This window comes from Panthera onca, chromosome B1 (genome assembly GCF_046562875.1).
Source record: "Panthera onca isolate mPanOnc1 chromosome B1, mPanOnc1 haplotype 2, whole genome shotgun sequence".
NCBI classification, from domain to species: Eukaryota; Metazoa; Chordata; class Mammalia; order Carnivora; family Felidae; genus Panthera; species Panthera onca.
Window position 1 is genome coordinate 161,222,160 of NC_138342.1, and position 20,371 is coordinate 161,242,530.

Here is a 20,371-nt window from a genome sequence, read left to right on the forward strand (position 1 = left end):
ACTTTGGTATTGCTGAAGGTCTTTAGAGCTATGTATCAGATATCATTCTTGGCATGTTTATTTAAGAAAATATTACAGTGGTGAGTTTCAATATCCAAAGAGAAAATTTCGTTGTTTTGAGATAGCTAAGATTTTTGCTATTAAAAAAACATACTTTAAGTCTGTGTAGTACTTTATGTTTACACAATTTTCACCTATATTTCATTTAAGTCTCACAATGCCTGTGAAAAGGGGCTCATTATCTCCATATTTAGGTGATTAAGCAAACTGGGATTTAGAGAAATTATACCACATATGAAGTAAAGTGATAATAATATTAAAATTACATTTGTTGAGGGCCTGGCAATATGATGCTGTGCTGTTTGGTTGATTACATGATTGAACTAATAAATATTACTTTTAATTCTCAAACCAGCTGTATAAATGGCTGTAATTATCTCCATTTAAGTAATAACACTTACACTTACTGTGTGCCAGGCAATGTGCTAAGTATTTCACACTTATTAAATAATTTCGTTTCCAGAACAGCCCCATGTAGAATGTAACATAGAGAAGAGGTGTTAAATCATTGCTAGTAGGAACATAAAGAAGAGGTGTTAAATCCCATAGCTAGTAGGAAACTTTTGGGATTCAAACTCTGGTTCTTTGGCTCCAGACTCCATACTTCTAGCCACTCCTCTGTATTGCCTTCCATTATACAGCAGTCACTTGGAGAGGTTAACTGACTTTCAGGGGAGTGACGTTAGTAAGTAGCAGTCTTGAGCTTTATATTTAGGTCTGCATGATTCTAAAACCTAGTATTTTTCTCTAGGTAGCATGGTATAGAGAAATAAACCAACAGTCTGAGATTGGAAAAACAGAGAGATTGGGCATTAGGACTTTATTTCAGATGTTCTTCTGACTCCCTGTTTGGGTCTTCACTAGAATTCCCTGCTTACTCTTGACAGGGGTCCCTTTGACCAAAATGTTTCTAGGAATACGTCAACTACAGTTGTGGGCACTGTGCCTTTGTACATGTGTCATGGTGCTGCTGGGTTGAGAGAGGCATGTGCCTCTTCTAGTGTATTTTCATTAACTCATTTGAGTTTATGGCATTATTTTCATTGCTTCTCTTGTCATCCACTCTTTAGACTGTTGGACTGTTCTTTTCTTAAACATGTTAAGCACTGGGACTTGATTTCGTGTTTTCTAATTTCTTTTCCTGTGTATTATTTTCTTAATTCTTAAAAATTGTGTACGTATAATGCGACACTTAGAGGAATGCTACATATAGAGAATGTGAGTTACGGGATCGAACCCCTACAAAATAGCTCTCGTTTTGAGCACATCTTTTATCGAATGGATCATGTCCACAAAGAGCCTCTGAAATGTGGGGTTTCCAACAAGGATATAGAGAAAGAAACCACAGACTATGAAGAAGAAGAGCCTCCTAGGATTACTCAGCTACTTCGAGTAAGGAAATATGTTTCTTCATGGCCCAGACTAAAGTGTTAAAAAATCATGTATTTTTGCATCACACCAATACTTATTATTGTTTTGTTTTTGCCAACTATGTGCCAGATGTTGTGGTAGCTACTGGGGAATAAAAAGATGCAGTTCCTTCCACCAAGTCGAACATATTCAAGCTTCTATGTGTTTTAGAAATTAGGGCTTAGATCTTAAACGATACTTATATACGTATTTTTTACCACTGCTGCATTGTAGTCCATTACACTGTCTTTCAGAGAGCAGTTTATTTAGATACCTTTTACACAAACAGAATGGGGATTCTTGAGTGCTAGATTGAAGAAACAGAGAGAGATCGGGCATTATGACTTATTTCAGAGGTCTTGCAGGGACACTCGTATCTCAGTTTTGAGTCTTCACTAGAATTCGCTGCTTACTCTTGACAAGGGTCTCGCTGACCCAAGTGTTTCTAGGAATAGGTCAGCTACAGTTATCTGTGCCTTTCTATATGTGTCATGGTGCTGCTGGGTTGGGAAAGGCATGTGCCAGTTTATGGCATTGTTTTCATTGCCTCTTCAGCCATCCATTCTTTTAGCTTTAATCATTGGAAAACATTCAAGTTTTTGCCCAATTCTGCACTATATATGAATTTCTGAAAATCACAGAATTAGTCACTTTTTGAAGTGGCAACCTTGTCCTTACTTCTGCTCTGGGTTCTTATATTCTTATAGTTATTATATTTCTTTTTTCCACTCTTAACACAGTGATGGGGTTTCCCATTAAAGTGTGTGTGAGTGTGTATAATTTCAATATTAGAAAATCAGTAATTCTCCTTGGAAACCTGAATACCTCATATTATCTCTACCTAGGATTTTTCTGAGATTAGTACAGAGAGCAGTTACCACTTAAAACGACAGCAACACTTTTTTGGCTTTACTGATCTGTGTGAAGTAAACTAATCGTATGATGTTTTAAGGGACTAGAGATTAGGGTAAGACCACTATATATAAAAATCATGTAGTGTTATAACTTTTTTTTTGTTTGTTTTTTGCCTTTATGATGTTTGTGTTTTTGACAGAGAAGAAGAGCTATCCTGCCACAGACCCGCTATGTGGAGCTGTTCATTGTCGTAGACAAGGAAAGGGTAGGATTGGTGACAGTTTTTCTTCTTTTTCATGAAAAGCAGATGAGAAGTGAGCATCCCATGAAAGAAACATAAAATGTGATATATTTGTGTTGATTTTTCTTAAATGTAATTTAAAACTAGAATGACTTTCGTCCTTTAAACATGCTTGATATTCATAATCCCCCCAGAAGCCAAATGTAGTGAATGAGAGTACATCTAACTATTTTTTACTGGTGATGTCCCCCCCCTTTGTTCTTTTGGGTGATTTGCTTAATTTCTTAAGTGTAATTGTACTGCCTTTTAGTTAGTGTCACCTTTTCAGATGACTTTAAAGGATTGTGTTGAAAAACCAGTTAATCAGATACTACTTTGTTGCCTAATAAAATTGCTTTGCTTTTTAGAATTTCAGCTAACCTGTACTTCCCTTTAAGAGACGGAAAACTTCCAAGTCATGGCATGCTTTAGAAGGGAATCGAGGAGAGTACTTGATCTTAGTATTTACTATTAATTTCTGTGTTCAGGATAACACCAGGGATTTTCCTTATTGATATTTAAGAATTGTGCTTAACTTAACTAAGTAATAGGTCTATTTCAGCATTTACAGGGTTGTCAGTTTTAGATATAGCTGCTGTTTAATTTAACATATAGATTATTTTAAATGTTTTGTCTGACTTTTACTGTCAGCTTTGTTGTTTGTGTGAAAAGGTTGTTTGTAGAAACTTAGCAGTATTAGCAGTTTCCTTCCTGTAAGCTGCAGAGACAGTTTAGAGGATTTTTATGGTTTAAGAAAAACCTCTTATTGTGTGTAGGTTGGAAATAAATAAGCTGTGTTTATTAATAGATAGAAATGTATTCAGATTTGTTCATTATAAGTTCCTAACCCTCAAGTGGTAGACGGAAAAAGCACAGGGAGTATGACGGAGCATGAACTTTGCACCAGATAATGGATAAAAAGTTTCTGGAGAATGTTTGGACAAGTGACAAAAATAGAGATTTGAGATGTTTTTATTTATTACTCATTCCAGTTAGATTTGTTATGTACTGCTGGAAACTGGTTCAAAATAAGAATGGTTCCATTTAAATCAAACCTTGTCAGATATATTAGATTTTTTGTTTGTTTAGGAGAATCATGATAAAATGCCCAACTGGTAAGATCTGATATATTCTGATATTAATGCTCTTATCTTAGAACAAAACCATACATTCTTTTAAAATTTTCTTTTTGTTATTTAGTTGGTCATATTAAAATAATGTTAAAATAGACATTTGAATTGGGGCGACTGAGTGGCTCAGTCGGTTAAGCATCCAACTCTTGGTTTGGCTCAGGTCATGATCTTATGGTTTGTGGGTTCGAGCCCTGTGTTGGCCTCTGCACTGACAACATGGAACCTGCTTGGAATTCTCTCTCCCTCTCTCTCTGCCCCTCCCCCACTCATGCTGTCTCTGTCTCTCCCAAAATAAATAAATGAAACTTAAAAACAAAAAAGACATTTGGATTTAGCTAGGTCTTGAAGATAAGAATAGGTCATATCAACTGTTTGTTTTAATATGGTTAAACTTTTAAATATCTATTTTGTCTACATGTAATGTCTCTATTGGTAAACATTGGTTAATCTCTCATTATTAATTTAGCCCAGAGTTTAGAAGTTATTTACTGATAATGTCTTTAGCCTAAGGGAAAAAAAGGTTAGAAAATCTGTTAAATTGTTTTTATTCCTTTATCTGTGCATTTTGATTGTTTTATTTTTTATGTATTTCATTTTATTTTTTTCATTTCATTTCATTTCATTAAGAGAGAGAGAGCCTGAGTTTGAGTAGGGGAGAGGAGCAGAGGTAGAGCAAGAGAATCTTGAGCAGGCTCCATACTCAGTGTGGAGCCCGATGTGAGGCTTGATCCCATGACCTGTGCCAAAATCAAGAGTCAGATACTAAACTGACTAAGCCACCCAGGCTTCCTGCATTTTGATTGTTTTAAACACTACCTTTATAAAATTTAGTTTTGAAAACATTTTTGCGTTGAAATGAGTAAAAGGAACATTAAAGAGAAAATTCATTTTAAAATGATGCTAATTTGGAGTGAATAAAGACTTCAGTAATAATAAGTCTTATTACTTATTTCACACTTGAACCTGTTTTTCTTTTATTCGTATTTAACACTAAAATGTATCCCTTAGATTTATTAATTTAAAATGCAGGTGAATGTCTAAATGCCTCCATTTTTAGTTCAGAGGAAATATTTGGGATTCTTATCTTCGTTGTAACAGATTATAGAAATTTTTTCATAACTTAACTTGGTGAAAATGATTTTCCTTTCTTGCTTTTCAGTATGACATGATGGGAAGAAATCAGACTGCGGTGAGAGAAGAGATGATCCGTTTAGCAAACTACTTGGATAGTGTAAGTTGTGTTTTCTATTCACTGGGATTATTCTAGCCTGTCTTTTCAGTTTCAGAGCAGAATTAAAAAATTGTCTCATTTCAGGGGTTTGCTTTCTAGATTGTTTTGTAACATTTTTTATGTTTGAAAGGAATGTATGATTGTACAAAGACTTGGAGACAAGCAAGAGATTTCTTTCATATTAGGATCTATTTTATCCTCAGGGTAGATAGGCTAAGGTACTTTGGCATTTATGAAAAGATCTTTGAATTTGTACTCAATCTTATTTTGATTAAGGCTGCCTCCTTCTCTGAAATCATGATATGACTCTGTGTGTGTGTGAAAGAGAGAGAGAGAGAGGGTGGAGGAGAGAGAGAGAGAGAGAGAGAGAGAGAATGCAGTAGGGAGAGCAAGAGGGAAGGAGGGAAGGAGAGAAATTTGGTTTGAGACTTTGGAGTACGTTCACCCATTGAGAGATACTGAAGAATTAGATACATGTTCTTATAAGATCATTTTACCTATAAGGTTTTTTCCCTGATGTGAATATCATGCTTAATAATAATGATGAGGACAATAGTGTTCTATTGAGTATTTATAATAGGAGACAGGTGCTTTATATTTATTGTCCTTTATTCCTCACAGTATCTCTATAAAATAAAAATGGGTTCCTTAGTGCATTATCTGAAATCTTTGGGATGCGTGTAATTAGAATTTTAGATAAAAACTTAGAAAGGTAGTATGGTTCACTATGTATTGCATAACACCTCTAACAGGATCTTGTGGTAGCACTTTGTTATCAAACTCATTGATACTCCTGTAGTGAAGTGTATGAATATTTACATTAAGTGAGATAACATACAGACTATAAATAGACTTGCATTAGTTGAGGGCAATTTGGAAACCAAATTTACCAAAAACTTAAAATTTTCAGTTTGTCACATTTTGGAATGGAAGATAAAAAAGGATTTTGAACTTCTGTTACTTTTATTTTATGAATGGGGAAACCGAGACCCTTGAGAGATTAGAATCTCATTATACTGAAGGAAATGTTTTTAAGTAGTTGTGTTATTTCATCATAAGTTTAAAGATATTCTCATATTCTTTAATATATTTTATATACTTTCATTTCTGTTTTCTTTCTAGATGTATATTATGTTGAATATTCGAATTGTGTTAGTTGGGCTGGAGATTTGGACAAATGGAAACCTGATCAACATAATTGGAGGTGCTGGTGATGTGTTGGGGAACTTTGTACAGTGGCGGGAAAAGTTTCTCATAACACGTCGGAGACACGACAGTGCACAGCTAGTTCTGTAAGTGATTTTTAAAAAAAGTACTATTAATGAAATGGTCAGAATAACTTTTGCTTATCTTCTTCTATTAGAATCATGTTTTCTTAAGGTTTTTGAGCATTCATTTGCATAAGGAGAACTTTGTATGACACCTCACAAGTGACACTAAGATAATGAGACTTCTCTTCTGTGTTGGATTCCCTGTCACCTTTGTCCCATGTCATTCCTCTTTCTTGGATTTACTCTTTCACTTTGGTATGGCATGTTTTTTAGTTTCTTCTTATGAAAGGATATATGGAAAGAAACAACTTTTGGCTTTTTACATGTCAGAAAATGTGTTTACCCCTAGGGCCTAAGTAACTCAGTCTTTCCACGGTGTGCTTTACAGTTTGCCTTGTAACTTTTTGATTCTTTGGCTGTGTGTAAAATGCTAGGCATGCAATCTTTTTCCTTGAGAATTTTGAAGGCATGTCTCTTGTCTTTTGACTTCCAGTATCACTGTTGAGAAGCCTTAACCCATTCTGATAACGGATCCTTTGTTTATGGGTTTGTTTTCCTCCTTCTCTGGAAACTTGTAGGATCTTCTCTTGGTTCCCAGGCTTCTGAATTTTCCTGATGATATGCTTCGGTGTAGGTCTTTTATCACTCATCCTGCTGTGTTCTTAGTGGGTCATTTCAGTCTTGAAACTCATGTCCTGCAATTTTAAGAATTGTTTTCAAATTGTTTTATAGATGATTTGATCCTCTTTATGTTTATTCTTTGTTCTCTTCTAAGCTTTCTATTGGGTTTTTTAAATTTCTGTTATTTTTAATGTTCAGTAGATCTTTTTGTTCCTTTTAATTTTTTTATATAATCAAGTACTGATTTCATGGATATAATAATTTTTTTGCTCTCTTTGAGATATTACTGATACATGTTATAAAAATTTTCTTCTTCTACACAGCATCTTCATGGTACCATAATAAAACTTAAACTTATATAACTCACTTAATGTAAACACATTCCAAAACTTACAGCAAAACCCTCATTTAAAACTATTTAAGGGATGCCTGGGTGGCTCAGTCGGGTAGCATCTGACTTCGGCTCAGGTCATGATCTCATGGTTTGTGAGTTCAAGCCCCACATTGGGTCTGTGCTGACAGCTCAGAGCCTGGAGCCTGCTTCGGATTCTGTGTCTCCCTCTCTTTCTGTTCCTCCCCTGCTCATGCTCTTTCTCTGTCTCTCAAAAATAAATAAATGTTAAAAAAAATTAAAACTATTTAAAACATTTCATCCTTCTTAAAAGTTATCTGACTTGAGGGGCGCCTGGACAGCTCAGTTGGTTAAGTGTCCAACTTCGGCTCAGGTCATGATCTTACAGTTCACGGGTTTGAGCCCTGCATTGGGCTCTGTGCTGTTAGCTCAGAGCCTAGAGCCTTCTTTGGTTTCTGTGTCTCCCTCTCCCCTGCTCTCTCTCTCTCTCTCTCTCCCCCTCCCTGTCTTTCTCTTTCTCTCTCAAAAAAATGAATAAACATTAAAAAAAATTTTTTTTTTAAGTTTTCTGGCTTGAGGGCTTGCAGTTTTGAAGGCCTTAGCCTGCTGTAGCATCCTTTGCCCGTGAAAACAATAAAGCTATTATTCCTCTTTATTTCCCACAACCTCCTAAAAAACGTTTTCTAACTTGATAGGATGGCTTCTTGCAGAAAAATGTTCTAATTTATATATTTTTGCCTCCTTCAGTGTCGAGAGTACCTAAAACTCATAGTTTTTTCCAAGGAGAAATTTCCTTTGATTTCTTTTTTTGTTATGGGAGTTAATGTAGAGCAAGGTACTGAAAATGCCAAAATAATTTTTTATAGCCCTATACTCACAAAGCCTGGGTCGTGACCTTTTTATTAATTTTTAGTAATATGGCACTTGCAAGTATCCTGGCAGTGAGCATGCCTTCTAATTCACAAAGGGCCAGAAAGAACAGGCCTCCAGCACATTCTCCATACCTTGCCCAACCAAACCTACCAAGCTATCTTTTCTTCTCTATCTGGTATCCATCTGTAATGTTAGAGGCATTTCCCAAATGTTTGATGACTTCTGGTTGTGTTTTTGGTTAAGAATGGGATACTAAAGAGCCTTTTGGAAGCACTGAGTACATGAGTGGGGCTTGGACACTATGGCATTAAGCAGAGGTGATCTGGCTAAAGTGTTTTCCTTGCCCATCTCTTTATGTCAGTATCTCTGGTCCTCTTCTCCTTGCTGGTCAGATGCCCCAGAGAAAGATATATTCATTCATTTATAACATATTTATAGGTGTATACGCTAGGCACTGGGGATAGCAATGAATAAAGTAGGCAAAAATTCTCTATTTTTAAAATGTTAACAATTTTTTTTAACATTTTAAATTTATTTTGAGAGATAAGGAGCAAGCAGAGGAGGGGCAGAGCGAGAAGGAGAGACAACCCAAGCAGGCTCCATGCTGTCAGCACATAGCCTGATACGGGGCTCAAACTCACAAACTGTGAGATCATGACCTGAGGCGAAATCAAGAGTTGGATACTTAACTGACTGAGCCACCCAGGTGCCCCAAACTGTTTTAAATTTTTAAGCAGTTTTATTGAGGTAAAACTGATGAAGATTAAACTGCACATATTTAAAGTGTACATTTTGATGAATTTTGACATATGTATATAACCACTTAACTGTCACCATGATCAAGATAATAAACATCCAGTCCCTCTAAAAGTCTCCTTGGCCCCTTTGTAATCCAATCTCCTTTCCCCTCCAAAAACATTCCCTCCCCAGGCAACTGCTAATGTTTTTCCTGTTAATGTGGGTTAATTTACACTTTCTAGACTTTTCTGTAAGGAAAATAATACAGTTTTATTGTTTTTGTCCAGACACAGTTCTTGCTTTCATGGAGTCCATATTCTGGTGATGGAGATTGGCCATAAATGAGATAAATGAGTGTGTATAATGTATTAAATACTAGTAAGTGGTAAGGAGGAAAAATAAAGCAGGGAAGGTAGAAGTAAAAGTATTGGAAGCGTGTAACTACACTTATGGTGGTGAGCATTTCATAATGTGTATAATTATTCAGTCACTGTGCTGTAGCCCTGAAACTAATATGTCAGTGATAGTTCAAGTAAAAAAGTGGCAAAATGAAGTATTGGTCTGCAATGAATTGGAAATTAAAGAAAAAATTACTGTTCCTTTCCCCTAGTTTGAGTGGCACTGCCTGAGCTGATGCATGAGGCTGAATTCTCCATCTCCTTGCCTTTGTTTTAGCCACTGAAAGCCAAGGTGCTGGCATCTGCCTTTATCACTGGAAGGAGTTGCCTACCTTGGCTTGTTTGTGAAGACTGGTACAGAAAGAACCTTTGTGAGCATGGGCATGTCATGTGACCTCTGTCATATGTAAATTTGTGATGATGGACCCAGACATACAACACACTCTCTTGGTTTCTGATTTTCTGTCCTCATGTGAAGGAATAAGTACCTCTTTTTTCCTGTAGGTGCATGTCTCCCAGGAAGGTTAAGGTGACAACCATTGAAGCTCATATTCTGACTTAGAATCTAGGAAATGTTTGAAGAAACTTAGTAGCCACAATATTTGTTGCACTGAAGGCTCAGCTCTTGGTGACATGAAGATACATTTCTTTTCTTGCATTTCTCTCTAATTAGAGCCTGCTTACCTGCTTCCCTTACAGGGAAGAAAGGCCCAGGATGGTATAGTTATGGAGGGCAGTCGATATGGACTCAGATAGCATTACGTCAAGCTCCAGTTACCTAACAGTAAAGATACAACTTCCCTGAGCCTCAGTTTCTAAATCTGTTCAGTGGGTACAATGATTTTTATGTAGTAAGGTTTCAGGATCGAATGATATTATTTTTGTGAAGCACTTGTGAAGGCTTAAATACATTGTGTTGTTATTATTATGCTTTTTTATTCAATAGTTGAGTACCTGTCAAAAAAAAAAGTATTGGAGGAGTGAGGTTGGAATGGTGAGGGAAGGCCGCGATGGGAAGACTTTTGAGTAAAGACCTAAAGAGGTGAGGGAATGAGTTAGGGATATATACTGGTCAAAAGAGTTCCAGGTGGAGAAAATTGGTCCTGAGATATGAGTGTGTCTGGGATGATTGGGAACCACATGGAGGCCACTGTGGTTCTTTGGTTCCATGTGCTTCCTGCCCTGAAGCCTCTTGTGTACATATATTCATTGAGTGTGTTACCTGTCTCTCCTCATTAGAATTTTTGAAAAAATAATTGTAATGCATTTTCGGAAGATTTTTCACCTCGAGGGAAGAGAAAAACTTGGCTTGGTATCTAAAACATATCTTCATTTGTTTGAAAAAATGAATTTGTGATGTTAATCTCATTCTCTGATAATAAAAATAAAGTAAGACTTAATTGTATTCTGATTAAAAAAAAATTTTTTTTAACATTTATTCACCTTTGAGAGACAGACAGAGCACCGTGGGGGAGGGGCAGAAAGGGAGGGAAACACAGAATCTGAAGCAGGCTCCAGGCTCTGAGCTGTCAGCACAGAGCCCGATGCAGGGCTCGAACTCATGGACCGTGAGATCATGACTTGATACGAAGTTGGACGCTTAACCAGCTGAGCCATCCAGGCGCCCCAGTTGTATTCTGATTTTTTTTTCAAAAAAATTTTTTTTAAATGTTTATTTATTTTTGAGACAGAGAGAGACAGAGCATGAGTGGAGGAGGGTAGACACACACACACACACACACACACACACACACACAAACACACACAGAATCCGAAGCAGGCTCCAGGCTCTGAGCTGTCAGCACAGAGCCCGATGTGGGGCTTGAACTCACGAGCTGTGAGATCATGACCTGAGCTGAAGTCAGACACCCAACTGACTGAGCTACCCAGATGCCCCTGTATTCTGATTTTAAAATGTTAGTTATCTTTGCCATTTTTCTTCCAGTTTTTGTAGGTTCTACCAATTTAGTTTAAACTTACCCAAAGAAATAAGAGCAGTGTGTTCCTTTTCCCCACCAAGTATATGTTCTAACTCTAACCTTTTGTTTTCATTTAGGAAGAAAGGTTTTGGTGGGACTGCAGGAATGGCATTTGTGGGAACAGTGTGTTCAAGGAGCCACGCAGGTGGGATTAATGTGGTACGTTTTTGTTCTTGATATTTAACTTTGGACACCTGCATTAGGACATTGTCAAGCATTTCTCTGCATTAATTCCTCCCCTATTCCTTAAAACAAAATTTTGGGTAGAAATGGTAGATGTGTTTTTTTCCCTAGAGACTGGATTAAGTTTTCTAATATTATATTTTTATCAGCTCCTCACTCTTTCTGGACAAGAAAGTTGGGATGCCATTTAAGAAAATTAAATTAGAACCATGAATCTGTTTTCCCATAAATCATTGCATATAATCTATTAGTGCTAATTGGTCTGTTGCTTAAAGGATCTATCTCCATAATCAGTATGTTGAGTCACATCAGTTTCCTACTGAAATATATGAAGACTGATGTTAGATGCTTGATTTATATAAAGACTGTCACCATTGTAGTGACTGATAAATTTCCTCTTTGGAAAAAAATAATCTGAGAAACAAAACATGTCCTTTTTGTTCAGAAACCTAATTAATACTTTTCCTGTGTTTGGGCAGTTTGGGCAAATCACGGTGGAGACCTTTGCATCCATTGTTGCTCATGAGTTGGGTCATAACCTTGGAATGAATCATGATGATGGCAGAGATTGTTTTTGTGGAGCAAAGAGCTGCATCATGAATTCAGGAGCATCGTGAGTGACTGAATTCTTTGTTCTTCTTTTATGTGGTATTGTAGATCAGTGTTTCTTACACTCTATGATATACTCATGTCTGTGCTGAAAAAAATGTTCCTGGCTCCTGTGAAATTAATACATGATATACCAATGAGAAGTCTATTTTTAACTAAATAAGTGATTCCAGAGAGCTTTAAGAAATAAACATTTATGTAGGCACAAATATGTAGCTACACTCTTGTGTAAACCAATTGGCAGACCAAAAGAGTATAAGAATGTGGAAAAATTTACATCTACATTAGGAATTAGCAAAGGGTTTCTGTTAGATGCAGTGCAGGTTGGATTAGATTGAAAGACTATATGAAGCATTTACTCATAAACCCTTCTTGAGAAAGTGCTGCATTGTCACTGTAAGTAGAGGAAATCTTGACATAGTTCTACTGACATTTCCAATTTTATAGATAAAGGTGGGAGGCAAGACAAAGAGGAGGAGAAAGAAGAAGAAGAAGAAGAAGAAGAAACATTCCATTTATGAATAAAATTCCATGGAATTTTTCTTATGTATTAGACACCACTCTAAGCACTTAAAATATATTAATCTTTAATGCTCAGCAACCTAATGAGATGTGGGTATTTCTATTTACGGATGAAGAAACATCAAAGTAAGTGGCGAAGGTGGGATTTAAAGTCAAGAAGTCTGGGTCCAGAGCCTGTGATCTTAGAACCCCTTCCTTTGTGAGGGTTCAAAAGTAATTATAAGAGGGTCTAAGGGTGAACAACACCACTGAGTTGTTGGGCTTCTTTTGATGCAGATTTGTCATAAGGGAACAAGGTTCCTTCCTAATTAATTTAGAAGGTTGTAGTGCTATGCAGACAGTTGGACATAGTCACAATGTATATGTGGAGTAGAAGCTGAGCCAGAGAAAAAATTAGATGTGGAAGTACTTCATCTTTTCCAAACACAGCTGAAGATTTCATATGGGGAATATCCATAGCCCCAAGTGTTCATTTCCTTTCCTATCTCCCTCAAGTTCCTGGGGCACAGAAAGAATAATAAAAACTGCTTTTAGCCAGCTCTTTATCTTCAGATCTGAAGGTACAATTCTAATTAAATCCGGGTGGAAAGGGAAGCACTCAAGCAGAATTTACTGGAGAATTTATCTGTTTTTGAGTGAATACTAGGTTGAAAAATAGATATGGAAGAATTAGAACAGTGCTTATGAAAAAAAACCCTATACTTAATAAAAAAAAAAAGTAATTATATTCACAAGAAAAGTCATATGTTTATAAAAGATTTCCTGTAGGAGAAGGAAGTAAATTTAGTATTTGCTTTGGCTGAGAGTGGAGTTGAGGAAGACATAAATTGAGAGAATAAGAAACGAATGATCAACAATAAAATAAGACAGGAGACTAAGATAAAAATAGTGACATGCAGAGTTAAGGAAGGAATGCCTTGAAACAGTGCTGTAGTGGAACTTAAAATGGTATAAGAAGCAGTGAAGAATAGACCCATACTTACTCATTCACTCATCAGGTATTTGTTGAGCACTGACCATGTGCTAGGCTTTGTTTTAGGCACTTGGAATATCTCTGAGAATTAGATAAAGACTTGCCCTTTATGGAATTTACATTTTAATGGGGGAAGACAAACTAGTAATGTAATAAATACATCAATAATATAGAACATTAGAAGGTGATAAGTGCCATGGAAAATAAAATAGAGCAGGATTGGAAGATTGGGAGGGCCCAAAGTGGTGATGGTAGAGGTCAGGTTGCAATTTTAAATCTGTATTGTCAGTGTGAGCTTCTTTGAGATGATGTTAGACTAAATACTTGAAGGAAGTGAGTTGAAAGCTGTGTAGATATCTGAGGGAAGAGCCAAATACAAAGGGAGGACAGTCAGGATAGACTTTTTTTTCAAGATGGAAGGAATTCCAACAGGTTTGTATGCTAATAGGACTAATTTAGTAGAGGGGTAAAATTGGCAATCTAGGACAAAGAGGGGGGCATTGCTGTAGTAGACCTTGAGTGGGTGAGAGGGTTTGGGATCGGGGGCACAAGTGGAGGGGTTTGTTCTAATGGAGCACTTACTTGTAGGGTATCTGTAATGGGAATGAGTGGACATAGATGCTGGTAGATGGATAGATGTGGTGGTGGGAGTCTGTGGTTTAGTTTTGTCAGTGAAATATGAAGTAGGTTCATCAGCTGAAAGGTTGACGGGGAGCTGTTGGGGATTTCAGGAAATAGGAGAAGGTATGAAATAGTCATGTGGTAGCATGGGAGAATAAATGGAGGAGAGTATGTTTCCCGGGCAGTTTTAAAGGGTTACTTGAGATTCATAGTCATGAATTTTAAATGAGATTAGTCTCTGGTTGTATGGTGTTGTGCAGCCACATTCAACTGCATAGGCACATAAGAGGGTTGATGTTAACTAGGTTGTAGTCAGGCCAAATACAATGAAGTAAGAGAGGTGAAAGGAAGTCAAATCTGTTTGCAAAGGAGTAATTATAATGATGGACTGTGATATTTAAGCTGGATAAGGTTTAGGAAAGGGAGGACATCAAGGGGATCAGGGAAGTAAAAAGGGAAAACATCAATGAATCAGATGTCCTGACGGGATTGAAGGTATATTGGAGTATAAAGGTGTACCTGGGGAGAATAAAATGCATAGAGTTGAATTGTAAGTTATAGTAATGGTAAAATGTCCATTAAAAGTGTGGCGATGAGGGGTTTAATGGTGGGGGATTAGATCATTGGAGGAGAGGAATTCAAGCCAAGGAGAGCCCAAGGGATTAATAGGATTATCTACCTGTATATTGAATTCAGCAAAAATTAAGACAAGAATAGTGTTAGAGTGACAATGTTAGCAAGAAGCAGATGAGAGGGAGTAACCCAGGGGTTGGTAGATGTTAGTAATAAAGACAGCAGGCAGTTTAATTTTATGAGATTCAAAGCTGGGAGATTTTGGGAAGGCGGGAGAGAGAATGGACTAGAAGCAGCAATCTGGAGGAAGAGCACCGATTCTATCTTTAGTTGAATGAGGGTTCTGGGAAAAAGCTGCTGTGCTTTGAAAAGGTTCTAGTGGAAGCTGTGAAATCAGGGAATAGCTGAATTTCAAGTAGAGCTTGACAGTGAAAGGTGCTTTCAGAGAAGAGGTTGAGGATCTCGGAGTCTTTGCTGCTGATGGACTGTGAATTCCAGGGTGCATAGTAAAGGAACAGGAAGGAGACAAGGGCCTACATAGAGAGCTACAGCTTGCTATGGTGATAGATGTAAACAGAAATAAAGGACATAACGAGATTTGTTCTGGTAGACTCAAGGCAGGGACTGGTGCTGGGCTGCATGTATTAGGAAATGGAACAGGTGAAGTGTTTGGGATTTCCTCGTGACTTCCCTCAGTGGATTTAAGAGATCTGAGTTTATCTTGGTTCTAGCACTGGAATTCATTTTGGCCCTGGGTGGGTGACTCCTCCTTAATGCCTGTTCACAAAAGATCTGCAAGTCAATTTTGATAAGCTTTCCAGATTGCAGAGGGAAAGAACAGAGATTAAAAGTTAGAAAGATGGAGTAGAGGTTGAGAACACAGTGGAAAGAATAGTTTATGGGCCATTGGATTTAGTGGAGGAGCAACCAGAACAAACGGAGCTTGAAAGAAAATATATAATATTAAAAAAAAAGTAAGTGGGAGAGGTATAAAATCACAGAAAATGGAAGAAATATGTCTAACTGCATTTTATTTTTTAAAAAATTTTTAATGTTTATTTAGTTTTGAGAGAGAGAAAGAGAGACAGTGCAAGTGGGGGAGAGGCAGAGAGAGAGAGTGAGAGGGGGACACATAATCAGAAGCAGGCTCCAGGCTCTGAGCTGTCAGCACAGAGACGGACGCGTGGCTCAAACTCATGAACCACAAGATCATGACCTGAGCTGCAGTCAGACACTTAACCAACTGAGCCACCTAGATGCCCCATCTAACTACATTTTAAATTGTCATAATAATAGTCTAAAGGAAGAACTGAAAACAGGATGTACATTTCCAACTCACAAGGAGAATTTTTTTTTTTTTTTTTAAGTAGACTCCCCACCCAACATGGGGCTTGTACTCATTATCCTGAGATAAAGTGTCACATGCTCTACTGACTGAGCCATCCAGGTGCCCCAGGACAAAAAATTTTTACAAAATGGATTCCACATAGAAAAAAAAAGCCCTAAAGAACATACTGTTGAGGTGTTACAGAATACAAAGTGTAAGATATAATAATTTAAGGCCAAATACAACATTTTTGACAAATATATATGGAATGCCTCTTAGACTAGGTCTCACACCACTTTATTGAAATGTTTTATCTAGGAAACATACCTGAGACAAAGAGGCTCAAAATAAGGCAAAAATGATCACTTTTCAATTATGAGGTATATAATCATTAATGAACATTTATTATAATTATTTGTATTGTGTTATTAAAATATATAATGTAAAAAGCATGTCAAGGGAAAAATGAGCACATATCTTAGAGGAAATTTGAAAATATCTTTTTTAATCATTAACAGATTATATAAACATAACATAAGATTATAGAGGCTTAAATAAATATTAGTATGGTTGATTTAATAGATTAAAATATAACTCTGTACAAACAGAGCATATATCTTCATTTCAGGGTTAGAAATCTCAACAAAAATTGACCCAAGTATTTTGCCAAAAGACTTACGTAATTAAAAAAAGGCAGAAATAGAACAGGTCTCATTCTTTAGCCATGCTGTGGTAAAATTAGATATTATTAACAAAAAACCCTTAAATGAGTTGGTAATTTAAAAACACTCTTCTGGGGTGCCTGGGTGACTGACTCAGTTCAGCGTCTTGATTTTGGCTCAGGTCATGATCTTACCCTTCGTGGGATTGAGCCCTGTGTTGGGCTCTGCACTGACAGTACAGAGCATGCTTCGGATTCTCTGCCTCCCTCTTCCTGCTCCTCCCCTATTTGCCCTCTCTCTAAAAATAAATTAGTAAGTAAACATTTAAAAAAAATAATAAAAACACTTTCCTGAGTAAATCTTGTATTAGAGACCTAAAGTCTAAGGTAATTATATAGTATTTTGAATAAAATGGTATTATGAATATTACCTTTAAAACTTACTGCAGGGGCTCCTGGGTGGCTCAGTCGGTTAAGCAGCCGACTTCCGCTCAGGTCATGATCTCGCGGCCCGTGAGTTCGAGCCCCGCGTCGGGCTCTGTGCTGACAGCTCAGAGCCTGGAGCCTGTTTCAGATTCTGTATCTCCCTCTCTCTGACCCTCCTCTGTTCATGCTTTGTCTCCTACTGTCTCAAAAATAAATAAACGTTAAAAAAAAAAAAAAAAACTTACTGCATATTAAAACTTCACCATGAACATAAGATATTCTCGAATATATAAGGTGATATATGGTTTTCCCCATGAGAACAGCAAGAAGTTGTTTTCAGGGGATACCTTAAGTGTGCAAACCAGTAGGAATGTAGAAGATATAGCGGGAGAGGGCTGTTGGGGGACTGTGGAGACTGACCCTTTAGGAGTTGAAGTAGAGGGAAACTACCAACATCAGGTGAACCTGATAGAGTGGGACCCATAGGAATAATCAGCCTTATTCTCCTACCAACTTATCTCTGCCAGTGCCTCTTATTGGCCATGTATCATTGGATGCAGTCTGTACAATCTCCTAAGCATAGAACAGTGGAGAAGGATGGGGATAATATTAGAGGGGAAACCATAAAATATTGAGGATACATGATACTATCAGTACTATTACTTTATTTTGGTTTGGATTTTCTAGCTGGTACAGTGAATAAGGAAAAGATTTAGGAATAAATATATGAAAAGAGGGGGTAGTTAATGATGTTATATGATTGTCTAGTTTTGAAAAGTAAGGAAATCAAATATTAGAAACATAGTCATAAGTAGATTTCTAATAAACCAGTTATAACTATTTTGAAAAACATTAGAAAAAACTTTATTTGCCAAAATTTCTGAATATCTTGGGATCAACTTAATAAGAAATATGCAGTACTTCTTTAAAGAACACACAGAAGTTTACTGAAAGTCCAAATACATAATTTGAGTAAAGTCAGTGTTCGTTTATGAGAAGTTTTTGGAATTTTGGAAATGTATCTGTCTTTATTAAATTAATTCATAAATGTAATTCTAATCAAGTTCCAGATATGTATATAGTTCTTTCATTCTAGAACTTGACAAAAATAAATTTAAAGTCAACTTGGAAGAATAATTTTGTAATAGTGTGAAGAAAATACTGAAAAAGAAGATCCTTAAAGAACGCTTTTGATATGAGCTATTATGATATTTGGGAATTGTACAATATTAAGCATGATAGACGTATCAACAGTTTCATAGTAGAAAGCTCAGAAATACTATTGGATTTGTTTTTTAAATCTTGTATTTTATGCAAGCCTATCCATTTCTTTAATATTTAGTTATATTTGAGAGAGAGCGAGAGAGAGAGAAATAGAACATGTGAGCAGGGGAGAGGCAAGAGAGAGGAGTACAGAGGATTCAAAGCGGGCTCCGTGTGACAGCAGAGAGCCCGATGTGGGGCTTGAACTCATGAACTGTGAGATCATGACCGAAACTGACTGAGCCACCCAGGCACCCCAAAAGTGGCATTTTTTAAAAGATGGGGTTATTCAGTAAATGGGACTGAAATAATGTGTTAAGAATTTGGAAGAAATTACCATATATCATACATTAAAATAAATTCCAAATGTATAATGAAATATAAGAAAACATTTAATAAATAGTAATCTTGGAGAAGGGTTTTTCTAAACATAAACTTTTCTGCTCTCTGTTCCCCATTCCCCCCAAAAAACTATAAAGGACAAAATCTATGGCTCTGAAGAGTTGTGTATGTCAAAAACAATTCAAACAGTGAAAGGGCAAATAGCAAAAATACTATTTGAAACATTTGTGAGAAGTTTTTTTTTTTTTTAATAAAAATATCACAAATTTATGGATGAACAAAGGATATGAGCAGGTAGCTCATAATAAAAGAAATAAATATAAAAAGACCAGTAAATTTGTGAAACAAGGAAATGCAAATCAAAACAATGAAATAATATGTTTTTAACCTGTGAAGCCAGGAAAGATCTAGTACTAATACTTATTTTTGAAGGGTATGTAAGTCATCAGTGCACCTTCGTATACTTTTGGTATGAAAATTGATACAGGTTTTCTGTGGAGCAGGTTGGTTATTTGTGTCCAAAACCCTTCTGAGTGTTTGGACCTTTTGTGTCCAAACACTTCTGAGCCAGCAGCTTTATTTTTGGAATTGTTCTAAGGGAATAACCAGACAGTGGGCAAATAGTATGCATATGCATTGTTCAACAATAAAAACATGGACACAACTTACACATGTCCAAAAAAACACCAGATTGTTTAAATTCACCATGAAATCCCTATTTAATGTAACACTGTATAGTAGAAGTCACACACATACACACACACACACGTATGTATATATAAATACACACACACACACATATATAATGTTTATTTATTACTGTGAGATAGAGTGAGCAGGAGTGGGGGAGGGGCAGAGAGAGAGGGAGAAATCACAAGCAGGCTCTGTACTGTCATTGCAGAGCCCCACGTGGGGCTCAAACACATGAACCGTGAGATCATGACCTGAGCCGAAATCAAGAGTTGGACGCTTAACCCACTGAGCCACCCAGGCACCCCTAGAAGTCATATTTTTAAACAGTGGATTTTAAACTTTTTAAGCTGGGAAAGCCACCTCCTTTGTTTTCACCCTACTATACTCTTACCTAGAAGCCCATTATATAAAATATAGAAGAGGACTTTTTCTGGTTGAAGTGGGAGGAGGAGAAGCACCCTCTCCTCTCTAACTGCTTAGTGGCTCTCTCTATCCCTAGGCTGCCTTATTATTTTCATGGGCCCTAGGTTCTTTTGCTCTTGTGAGTCCCTTCCTCCATTAAAAATGATTAAAAATTAAATATAAGACTGTATTGGTATAAAGACAGGTATAACCCAGTCTAGATTCCGTCTTTTCTTTCTTTTTCTTTTCTTTCGCTTCCCTTCTCTTCCCTTCCCTTCCCTTCCCTTCCCTTCCCTTCCCTTCCCTTCCCTTCCCTTCCTTCTCTTCTCTTCCTTTCTTCTTCTCTTTTGTTTCTAAATTTTTAAAATTTTAATTTTTACCTTACTTTTTTTTTTGAGAGAGAGTGTGGACAGGGGAGGAGCAGAGGGAGAGGGAGAGAGAAACTCTCAAGCAGGCTCCAGGCCCAATGCAGAGCACCACATGGGGCTCAGTCTCACGACCCTGAGATCATGACCTGAGCTGAAATCAAGAAGAGTTGGATGCTTAACCAACTAAGCTACCCAGGTGCCCTAGAT

General features: G+C 36.9%; 1 protein-coding gene across 2 annotated transcripts in view; it reads left to right on the forward strand.

Moving 5' to 3' along the window:
- ADAM9 (ADAM metallopeptidase domain 9) overlaps window positions 1–20,371 on the forward strand; it is a 145,100-nt gene that overhangs the window by 33,863 nt on the left and 90,866 nt on the right. For both annotated transcript variants that reach the window (XR_013555062.1, XM_078445536.1), the window contains exons 6-11: window positions 1,257–1,452; window positions 2,525–2,590; window positions 4,898–4,969; window positions 6,092–6,261; window positions 11,279–11,360; window positions 11,864–11,997. Coding sequence is in view for 1 of the 2 variants with exons in the window: in XM_078445536.1 (XP_078301662.1) it covers window positions 1,257–1,452; window positions 2,525–2,590; window positions 4,898–4,969; window positions 6,092–6,261; window positions 11,279–11,360; window positions 11,864–11,997 (720 nt within the window). In the remaining variant the exon portion in view is untranslated. The remainder of the gene's footprint in view (window positions 1–1,256; window positions 1,453–2,524; window positions 2,591–4,897; window positions 4,970–6,091; window positions 6,262–11,278; window positions 11,361–11,863; window positions 11,998–20,371) is intronic.